This window comes from Eschrichtius robustus, chromosome 20 (genome assembly GCF_028021215.1).
Source record: "Eschrichtius robustus isolate mEscRob2 chromosome 20, mEscRob2.pri, whole genome shotgun sequence".
Lineage (NCBI taxonomy): Eukaryota > Metazoa > Chordata > Mammalia > Artiodactyla > Eschrichtiidae > Eschrichtius > Eschrichtius robustus.
Window position 1 is genome coordinate 326774 of NC_090843.1, and position 10947 is coordinate 337720.

A 10947-nucleotide genomic window follows, 5' to 3' on the forward strand; every position below is an offset into this window, starting at 1 on the left:
CACCCAGAACAGGTAGACGAGCCACAGAGGACAGTCGGTGGGCTTATCAAGGACAACGGGGAACTCCAGCGGGAGGTCGGGCCTCTCCAAGCGCCTGTGCACCTGCCTTCCTCCTGCGTGGGGCAGGTCTGGACCACGGCCACTTGCTGGGTTCACCGCCCAGAGAAGTGCTCAGACAGGGCGAGCAGCTGTGCTGCCGGGGTGGGGGGGGCGGGGAGGGGCGGGTGGGAACGGGGAGAAGTAGCGCTCCCGTCTCCTTCTAGAATGTTCTGGGCTGGGGACAGCCCCGAGGAGGGTCGGGGCCCAGGAGGGCTAGTGGTCGGGCTCGGCGTCCATGCAGGACTCCCAGGGGTTCTGGGGCATCCGCGGCAGGGAGAAGAGCAGGAGGGCGAGGCCGCCTAGGAAGAGGAGGACGAAGGCCGCGCAGGCGCAGGCGAAGGACCAGGAGTAATAGTACTTGATCCAGACGGTGTCCTCGCTGTCGACCATGCGCTTCACCGACTGCCGTGTGACCTCTACCGAGACGAAGATGCAGAGACCTGGGGGCAGAGCTGGACTCAGGGCCCTGCTGGGGCTTCCGCGTGGGCTTCCAGGTGGAGACCCCGCCGGGGGAGGCGCGGGGGCGTGAAACGGCCCCGGGACTGAGGCCCCCATCGGGAAGCTGCAGAAGTGCGCCCTTTGCCTTTAGCGGCCTTGCGTTCCTTCCTGCGTTTCACTATTTCGAAGTTAACTGAAAGTTTTGTTAGTAACTAGCACCCTCCCTGCCTTGAGGTTCAAGTCTTGGTAAGAAATGGACAGATTGCCGAGATCTGCCCCCTCCCGGCCCACCGGCCCTGGCTGAAGCCCTGGGCAAGCTCGCCCCTGGGTGGAGCCTGGGAATCTGTCCCCACCCGGGCCCCAGGTAGGCGTGAGAATGGGGTCGAAGCATCCCCCCAGACCCGGCCCCCGGACGGGAGCCCCCGTCCTACCCGCGAAGGCGAAGAACATGGCTGCCGGCCTCAGCAGGTAATCCCGCTTCTTCCGGAAGGACAGGAGCACGCAGGCGGCCCCCACGATGACGAAGCCCAGGCTGAAGATGGCAATGGCTGCGGCCGAGATGCTGTACTCTGCGGCACACGAGAGGGCGGGGATGCCGGGACCTCAGAGGGGGCCTCATCCCCTGCACCTTTCGTCACCACTGCTTGTGCCGCAGCCAGGTTAGTGACAGCACCACATTCTACTATTCCCTTTTCCCAGGTGAGAAAACTGAGGTCCGAGAGGTTAAATCACTCCTTCAGAGTCGCACAGTGGCTAAGGGGTGGGACCAGGACGTGCACACGACCTAATTCCTTCTCCCAGGTCAGGCACCAAACTGAAGTTCCTCCCTCCAGGGGCAGAGGCCTCGGAAGGAAGCGTGAGATTTGCGGCTGGAGACCTTTCTGGAGCAGAAACCTTCCTCCGAGTGTCAGGGCAGAAGGTGGCACTCAGGCTGGTGTGGTCTGTCCTGGGACTGACAAGCAGCCTCTGGAAGGATGACAGAGTGTGGCTTGTTACAGAGCTCGGTGCCCAAGAGGATCTGCGTGTGTGTGTGTGTCAGAGTGTGTGCACCTGTGCATGTGTGTGCACGTGTGTGCATGTGTGCGTGTTTGCATATGTGGGCATGTGTGCGTGTGTGTGCATACCCATGCCGCGTGCAGTCTTCTGTACACATGCACATGCGGGTCTCTACTCAGTCCAGGGGGTGCCTCCGAGCTCGGCGGTACCCACAAGGCCCCCCAGGGCACGTGTGCCCCAGTCCCCACCCTCTGATTCTCGGGGAGTGACTTATAGGCGAGGGAGGGACTCAGAGGGACTCCGCGCACACTCTGAGCCGCCAGCCCTGCAGACCGTCGCAGGGATCTTGCGTCCTTGTTCCGTCGTCAGAGCTCCTGTGACAGTGGCGTCCCTTGGGCTCTGTGGGCAAGTGGACTCCTTCTGCCCTTTGGGAGCTACCAGGCAAGTCCCTTTCACAAACTCGCCTGAGCCCTGATGCAGGACGCTCAGGGTGCCTGGAGGCGGGTGAGGCTGTCTCGGGGCGCAGAGGGCGACCAGGCCGCTGCTCAGATGCATCGGGAGGGGCTGCTTGTCATCGAGACCCGGAAGTCGGAGCATTTGCGCCCGTGATTTTCCGGTTCAGCAGCGTGACGGGAGCCACTTTTTCTCCCCTCCCCGCTCTCCACACGGGCTCACCTTTCTGAGTGGTAACTTCGAAGATCTCCGAGCTCTCGCCTGGGTTAAAATGCCTGAAGTAGGAACAGTTTTTCTCTGCAAAGGAGGGAGACGGCCTATGAGTTGAGAGAAAGGGCTGCAGCGGGGCAGGAGCTCAGCCGAGAGAGGGCGGGTGCCGTCCCCCAGGGAGCTTCTGCTCCCCAAACCCTGACTCTGGGCTGAAACAAACATCTTTCACCAACCCTGAGATCAAAACGCTGGTAGGAAAGGGGGTTGCATTAGAGGCTGGGAGATCATCAGGGAGCTGAGGCTGATTGAGTCCAGGGGACAGAGAGCACTGGGGTACTGAGCCCATTAGGCAGACAGGGAAACTGAGGCCCAGAGCTCAAGTCATCTGTTAGGGGGTACAGGACCCGTGGTTAACCCAGGGCCAAACAGTGGTTCTCAGCCAGGGCTGATGCTCCCCCCAGAGGACACTGGGCAGTGCCTGGAGACATTTTTATGTCACAACTGGGCAGGGCTGCTACCGGCATCTGGTGGGTAGAGGCCCGGGATGTGCTGAACGTCCTACCATGTACAGGACCGCCTCCTACAACATAGAATTACAGGCCCCCAAATGTCAGTAGTGGTGAGGTTGAGAAACCCTGGTTCACATCCGGTCTAGGGCTGGGTTTCTTATCTGCATCCAGGCCCACCCTGAGGCACTGGGTGTGACCTGGGAAGCAAAGTGTTTTTCAAGAACTTTCCAGGAGATTCTGATGTTCAGCCAGGTTTAGAAGCCTGGCTCCCAGCCCCTTAAAATGCCCTTCAAAGGGCTTTTCTGAGTGGGCCATCTATATGGACTTGGGTGAAGGGCAGAGAACGTGATCAAAAGCTCATTTCATTAGGCCCTCAATGCCTGTGGCCATAGAAACAGCCCAGATAAGACCTCCCCAAGTGAGCTGCTTGGCCCACCTGATTAGTGTCAGAAAAGCCATAGAAGATCTGTGCTGGCAGTAGGACCAAAAATCTGGATTTGATGGGGGGCAGAGGAAAAACGCAGAACAAAGAAATTCACACTGATTTTCAATATAATTTCTCTTCCATTCTTCTCCTTTAATCTCTCTTATAACTAGATATACTGTAAAATCAAAGGATAGTCTTATTGCTTATTGAATACAGTTTAATATTCTATAGTCTTGATTTAGGAAGTAGATGAATGGGTTATTTTATACTATTTTGTTTCTTTAAAAAAAAAAAAACTAAATTAGGTTGCTTTTTATTTCTGTGAGGCCCTTCATTGAATTCTTTTTCCTGTGGATCCTTGAACCTCAATAGAAAAACATCTCTGCTCCTAGTCTATATGGCGTCTAGTTTGTGCATCCATTTCTTTACCTACATTCAAATGATCACCAGGGTCTGATGCCTAGCTTCTTTTGGAAACAAACCTGAGGTTTGCGAAGTCATAGCTTTCACTGGGGTCCAGGCTTCCATCTGCCTGACCTGTATAATCTTGTTCCACTGAAGCCTGTGGCCTCCCATTCCCCCTCCCCCAATGTCAGGGTCACTGCTGCTCCCCTAAGCCCAGGAAGAGAGTGACCCCGGGAGATGGAGCCCGGTTTAGCAGCAGTAAATGTTCCATGAGGTAAACAGCCTTTTCTTTGAGCTTCTATATTTAAATCACTTTCCTTTTGAGCTGAGTTACCTGGGGTGTGTGACTGCCACTGGTGATTCAGGACTGATGCTGTGCTTTTCTCTCTTGCAGCTTCTGGTGCTATTTTAAAGCATAATGGAACCCTCTTATATTTGTTAGATTATTAGCTATAGATTCTCTTGAATCCCTGCTTCAAAATGGCTCGTGCGGAGTCACAGGTCTCCTCGTGTCTCCCTCTGGACAGAGGAAAACTTCTGTTTCCTTCTTTAAGGGCCAATCTCAGTCGTCATTGAAAACCCTCTGAAAAGAACTGACTGAATTCAAGTGTGTTTCACGGTCAGTTCCCTCCCTGACAACGCACAAGCCAAGTGAAAAGTGTTCGGCACGAAAGGCCCATCGAGAGCCCGGCCAAGGCCCAGCTGTCTGGCAGGTCCGCGTTGCCAAGGCTCCTCTTGCACAGGGAGAGTTCGGGGTGTCGGCCCCCCCCCCAGACAGACACTGGGCTCCTGGGGGAGCCACCCTGCAGATTCGGGGGTGGGGACGTGGGCCCAGGTTCAGTCTTCCCCTCCCTCCCCTCCTCTCTCCAGTGCTCTCTCACATGGGCGCTGGGGGGCACCCACGCGGGGCACCTGGAAGCCTCCACTTCTCTCTGATGTGGCTGGTCCTCGGGCTTGAGGAGGGGTGAGCCAACCCCGTCTGCTCTCTTGCACTTAGCTCACGAGGAAGGCCAGCGGCCTCTGCGCTGACCAGGAGAAGCGTCCGCTGCAGGGCCCATGGCTGCCCGTTGGAGGCCACGGCCCCTTTGTGGTCCCGTTCGGGTTAATCAGCTCGGGCACCTGCCAGTGTCACTCAAGAACTGCCCACGGTCCTGTTGGGATGGGCAGTCCCCGCCCCCGCCCCTTAGCCTGGGTGCTGTCTGGGTGAACCGCATCAAGGGCAACTTGAAAAGGAAGGACATTTGAGACGGGCCCCGCGTGGGTAGCGGGTGGGAGGGAGAGACTGCGTGCAGACTATGAGCCTTCTCGCCTCTGCCTCTCTGACGTCCCTCTACCCCGTGCCCCCGGCCTACATCCCACTTGCTCAGGACCTGCAGCTTTGCCTTGATGGGCTCCAGCCCCTTCACTGGGCAGAGGGAGCAAGGGCTTTGGACCAGGTTGGCGGAGACACCAAGGCTGGGGTGGTGACCTGGGGCCATAATTAGCAGCTCCGAGGCTCCTGCAGCCTCCTTGTCTCTGCAAATGGCTCACAGTGATTTTAATATTTGTATTTCTTTTTTTCTGTGTTTCTACCATGAACAGTCATAAGACTCAGTGATCTAAAAACTTTAAGTGGATTATTTCTTTAAAAAAATGTCATAAATCGGTTATTGGGGTTGGACTATTCGGCTAACCAAAGATTCTGATTAAGGGAGGGACTATCTATGCAGAACCATATCTGTGCCAATTTCAAAGAACTAGAACAGAAGGCACATTTAACTCCAAGCTGAACTTGAGTTAATATAGATCTTTCTCTGATAGTTGGCACAGCTTGTATGATTAGGGGATGCCTCTGGGTTATCACTGAGAATGTATCAACCCAATGCTCGTTGATGCAGACTTTAATATATATATTAAAAAAAAAACCTTGTTGATTTGCACAAAACCAAGGGAACGAGTGCTCTGAGGGTCAGAAGAAATGTTTCACCCACTTGTGACTTGCATCAATGCCAGGGTTATCTTCACCCTTTTGGTAAAAGCAGTGCTTGATTCTCCCGATAGTGGTTTCTCTGTGCTCTGTGTTTCCCCATCCCTCTGATTGAAAGGGGCTGGAGAAATCCTCAAGACCTGACCCCAGAGCTTCAGAGCATTGCTGTTGTATGGGGGAGAAGTCTAGTTATGGCCAGTCTCCAGCATGGGCTCCTGCGGATGGGAAAGGGAGCCTCTGAGATTCTTGAAGTCAGTAGTGTCATGTTCTTTCATCTGGCTCCAGTCCTGCCCCACGTACTAGAAGAGAAGATGGGCCACTAGGGAAACTGGGCACTGCTGCTGCCTTGTGCTAAAGAGGCAGAGTCTGAAAAGAAACAACATTCCACGCAGCCCAAGGGCAAGGGATGACCTTTCTGAGGATTCATTTGGGCTTTCAGACTAGCAGCCTCTTCCGACAACTGGGAAGCCCCTGCTCTCGTTCTGGAGACATTGGAATTGACCTCGGATGCTGATGTGATGCGTGGCAGTCCTTCTAAGACTCATGGTCAGTGGAAAACCCAAATTAGGCAATTTGTGTCCTCAGAGCCTCCAGCTTTCTATGGCTGAGTGGGACCTTGAAAAGCTTCCTCTATTTCACCAGCTCTCGATGCAGCTTCCTCTAAATCACGTCATGTCAAAGTTGGTCTCTCATGTGTTTGCTTGGGTCAGCAGCTTTTGGGAATATGGTGTCTGTGTGTGCCGTGGAGGGTGTGGGGAGGGACTGGAGAGCAAGGAGACTCTGGATTTGAGACTTTAGCCTCGGGAAGGCCGCTCTGAGCCTCAGTTTTCTCACGCGTAGAATGAGAACCCCCTGCCTCCTCACTGGGTTGTTGTAATAAGTAGTATAATGTAGCAACTAAGGTGAACTTTAGGTGTACGAGTCCTGGCTGCTCTGCCATGGTAACTGTGTGACCTTGGTCAAATCACTCAACTTCTTAGTCCCTTGTTTATCTGTAAGATTGGATGATGATAATAGTATCACCTTGTAAAGGATTTTGTGAGGATTTGATGACCCTGATTACTGTCATCTATCTATCTATCTATCATCTATCTATCTATCTATCATCTATCTATCTATCTATCTATCCATCATCTGTCATCCCACTGCCTTCCGGCCTCCATGGTTTCTAGCAAAAATAAGCTGTTTAATCTTACTAAGAATTTCTTGTATGTGATGAGTTGCTTCCTCTTGTTGCTTACAAAATTCTCTGTCTTTATCTTTCAATGGTTTGATTATGATGTGCCTAGGTATGAATTTATCCTGCTTGGAGTTCATTAAGCTTCATGAATTTGTAGATTAATTTGTAGATTTGTTTTTCATCAAATTTGGGAAATTTTCAGCCATTATTTTTCACGTAACCTTCCTGCTCCTCCCCCGCCCCCACCTCTCTCCCTCTCTCCTCTTTTTCTGAGACTGCTATTATGCATATGTTAATACATCTGATACTGTCCCACAGGTCTCTGAGGCTCTGTTCATTTTTTTTTCCTGTCTGTTCCTTAGACTAGCTAATCTCAACTGACCTAGCTTCAGGTTCACTGGTTTTTTTTCTTCTATCTGCTATATAACCCCTCTAGTGAATTTTTCATTTCAGCTGTTGTACTTCAAAACTCCAGAATTTCTCTTGGGTCTTTTAAAAATCGTTTATATCTCTTTATTGATATTCTCTATTTCATGAGATATCATTCTCATCTTCATTTTAGTTCTTTAAACATGGTTTCTTTCAGTTCTTTGTATCTAGAATAGCTGATTTAAAATCTTTATCTAGTAAGTCCAATATCTGGGCCTCCTTAAGGATCTATTGGCTGCATCCCCCATCCTGACCCCCACCCCATGTATGCGCCATGCTTTTTTAGTTCTTTGCGTGCCTTGTAATTTTTTTAATTTAAAATTTAAAACTCAACATTTTAAACAATTATAATGTAGCAACTCTGTAAATTAGATGTCCACTCTTCCCCAGGGTTTGCTCCTGTGACTGTTGGTTACTGTTGCTTGTTAAGTGATATTTCTGAATTAATTTTGTGAAGTCTGTATTCACAGTATGGCCACTGAAATCTCCTCTGCTCAATTAGTTTCGTGGTCAGCTCACAGAGATTTCCTAAAATGCTTGGAACCAACACATCTCCCAGTGTTTACTGAGGTGCTTTGTGCTAAGCAGAGGACCAAGCACTCAGCTAAATAGCCTACATTTCTGCCTTAGTCTTTTTTTTTCTTTCCCTCCCTCCCTCCCTTCCCTTCCTTCCTTCCTTCCTTTCCTCCTTCCTTCCTCCCTCCCTCTCTCTCTCTCTCTTTCTTTCTTTCTTTTCTCACACAGCTGTTGGTTTTCACGGCTATGACAGAGTCGGGGAGGGCAGAACAGGAATAGTGCGCGTTAAGACACCACAAAGCTCATTGTTCCCACTGAGATTCACCAGTTTTTCTTGAATAAGCACTTGCTGGATTGCTGCAAGACTGGTTAATTTCTAGAGTTCTGAAAAAGTTTATTCTGACCATTTTGGCTAATCTTCTCATTGTTTTTATGGAGAAGAGGATTTTTAGAGGTTCTTACTCTGTCATTTTTTCTGATGTCATCCAAAGTTAATATATGTAAGGCACTCAAAAAAACAATGTTTGGGCGACTTCCCTGGTGGTCCAGTGGTTGAGAATCTGCCTTCCAATGCAGGGGACACAGGTTGGATCCCTGGTCGGGGAACTAGGATCCCACATGCCGCGGGGCAACTAAGCCCACGTGCTGCAACTACTGAGCCCTCGCGCCTCAACTAGAGAGCCCATGTGCCGCAAACTACAGAGCCCACGCGTTCTGGAGCCCGCACGCCACAACTAGAGAGCCTGCTTGCCACAACGAAGACCCCATGTGCCACAACTAAGACCCGATGCTGGCAAAAATAAATAAATAAATTAAATAAATACTTAGGGAAAAAAATGTTTGGCAGACAGTGCTATGTTTGTATTTGCAGTTGTTGATGTTGTTATTAATAAATGAGAGAACACAAATGAACTCTGTTCCTCCCTCTGGAAAAGAGTGATCCAACAGAGCACAGGAAGGATGGGTGGGGAAGGAAAAAGATGTCCACTTGCAGAGAAAGGAGGGAAGAAGGCAGGAATACACTTCGGAAGCTTGTTGGGGGTAAGGCAGTGCTCACAAGTACGGAAGGTATGATTCTCTCTGGACCAGGATAAGACAGCCTGGAGATAGAGTCTGCTCAGGCTCAAGGCCAAACCATGCCGGCTCGTCCCTTGTGGCTGGTCCACTCGCCTCCCTCCCGCCTGTCTCCTTGTATAGACTCACCTCACCTCTCTCTTCTCCTGCTCTGTAAACTCACCAGGCTTTAAAAGGCTGGCGCCAAGGACAGGTGGACAGGACCTTGTGTGTTCCCATGCATGGTCCCTGGAGACTCTGCCCTGCCCTGCCCTGCCCTGCACAGGGGAGTTGGCTGGATGAGGCACCTGTTTATGGGTGTGCTCAGCAGTGGCTGAGGGGCGTGGGCATCTGGGCTACGTGATACCCTTCAAGCACATGTCTGTGCCTGTTAAAACCTTCAGGCCTGGGACTTGGTGTTTCCAAGACAGCTGGGTGTTTATGAGTCTTCCGGGTGTCCAGTAGGAGCGAGCAGGGCAGGGGTTTCCTGGAGCCAGCAGGAGGGGAAGGAAGAGGAAGGAGCCAAGTGGCGGAAAGGGGTTTGGGCACCTTCCTCTCCACATGGACCACAAGATCTTCGGGGACTTAGCAGTGACTTTCTTGAAGGTAAGGGCTCAAGGAACAGCCCGTCTGATAACAGAGGGCATAATTCTGAAAACCAGGTGGGATGCTGCACTCACCCTGGTCCACTGTCACCTTGGAGTGACAGCTGTAAGCACCGGAAGGGACTTTATGTTGCTGAGCCCAAGATCCGTGTTTTATACGAAGAAGCAGAGGCTGTGATGGGCTTTGTCAAGCCCCATAGTCCTTTGGGGGTCGTGGCCTCTGATTCCCTGCACAAGCCTCTGTCCTCAGCACCCACTCTGTTTGCTATGCATGGGGAGGGCTCCACGTCTGCGGAACAGACTAGCCACCCTCATACCAGGTGCTCTGGACAAAGAGCTCTCCTTCAATGTGTGCTTCGCTCACACGGTAGGAAATCGAGGACGGCATCTAAATCACAGTGGAAGGAAACACTTTCTAATTCTGAAGGGGCCCTGGGTCAGGGAAGATGTGCAGGAGGACCCACAGTTCTGGCAAAAAGGCAGGTGGCTGGTCCACAGCCCGGTCCTGCCGCACAAACCTGCGAGCTGTGCCCAGGAGGGACTCCCGCTTGGTTTCGTGCTCTTGCCGTCTTGACATTCTTAATAATCGTGACAAGGAGTGCTGCATTTTCATTTTGCACAGGGCCCTCTAAGTTCTGTGGCCGATCCTGTCTACACCGCAGCCTGGAGGCTGGAGAATGAACCGCCCCCCTCCCCCGCGCCGGGGGTCCCTTTCACCCGAGGACAGGGGCCTGTGTCTGCAGGGAGAGGGTGGGGCCTGGTGCACCCGGAGCCCTAGTCTGGTTTCTTTGCTGAGCCTCTGCCCGCCCGTCCAGACCTCCGCTCTGGGCGCCGAGCCCCGAGCCCCAGCCGGACGCAAACAGCTGGGGCCGGACGCCCTCGCTGCCGGGCCGCCGCGGGCCACCGGCTGAACCGCGCGCCGCCCAGCTCGCGCCCCCGGGCCCACGGGCGCGCGGCTTCCCCGGGACGGACCCGGACGGGCAGGAGGGGGGCTGGGGAGGGTACGTTACCCCCAGGCAGGGTGATGGGTCCGCAGCTCCTGTCCCTGCCGTCGGCCGGCACGATCCGCTTGGTGCAAATCTGCCAGAGGCCGAAGTGCGCCGCCTGGCAGCTGGCGTTGCGGTGCTCCACGTGGGGGCTCAGCACGGCCCAGTGGTCGGTCACCACGGCCACCAGCGCCAGCACGATGCCCGCCAGCACGCAGAGGAGGGTCAGGCGGACCTTCAGGGCCTCGGTCTGCGGCATGGCGGTCGCGGAGCGGCGGGCGCTGGGGCAGGTCCGGCGGCCGCGTCCTCCCGGGCAGGTGGCGGTCGGGCCGGGGCGGCCGCAGCTGTTCAGTGTGCCCGGCGGGGCCGGAGGGGGCCGGCCGTGGGCGGGGGGGCGCTGGACGGGCCGAGCAGCTGCCCAGACGTGTCAGCGGCCTGAGGAGGCTTCTATTAATGCCCATCCCGGCGCCTGGCCCAGGACGGCTGCTCCTCGGGTTTCAGGGCCGTCTTCGCTCCTGGAGCCAGAAGCACGCTGGGGGGGCGAGGGGGGGCGAGGGGGGGGACGGCGCTGACGTGACTGCAGGGCTCTCCTCGGGGGACCTGAGCTGGGAGGGGCGAGGGGCAGGCAGCCGGGCCGGCTGTGCGAGCATCTTCCTTCTGGGGCTGAAAGGACCG

At 53.9% G+C, this 10947-nt stretch overlaps 1 protein-coding gene across 1 annotated transcript; it reads right to left on the minus strand.

Moving 5' to 3' along the window:
- Positions 1-312: 312 nt before the first annotated feature.
- On the minus strand, positions 313-10531 carry CACNG1 (calcium voltage-gated channel auxiliary subunit gamma 1). Its single transcript, XM_068531591.1, has 4 exons — positions 10297-10531; positions 2209-2283; positions 969-1106; positions 313-539 (listed from the first exon to the last, which is right to left on the minus strand). The coding sequence occupies exons 1-4, from the start codon at positions 10529-10531 to the stop codon at positions 313-315; spliced, it is 675 nt and encodes a 224-aa protein (XP_068387692.1).
- Positions 10532-10947: the final 416 nt, after the last annotated feature.

Excerpts from the sequence above, each read along its gene's own strand:
- CACNG1 (XM_068531591.1), bottom strand. The coding sequence starts at position 10,531 with ATGCCGCAGACCGAGGCCCTGAAGGTCCGCCTGACCCTCCTCTGCGTG. Across the intron at positions 1,107-2,208 it reads CGAAGTTACCACTCAGAAAG|AGTACAGCATCTCGGCCGCA; the intron begins GTGAGCCCGTGT and ends CGTGTGCCGCAG. Across the intron at positions 540-968 it reads CATGTTCTTCGCCTTCGCGG|GTCTCTGCATCTTCGTCTCG; the intron begins GTAGGACGGGGG and ends CTCTGCCCCCAG.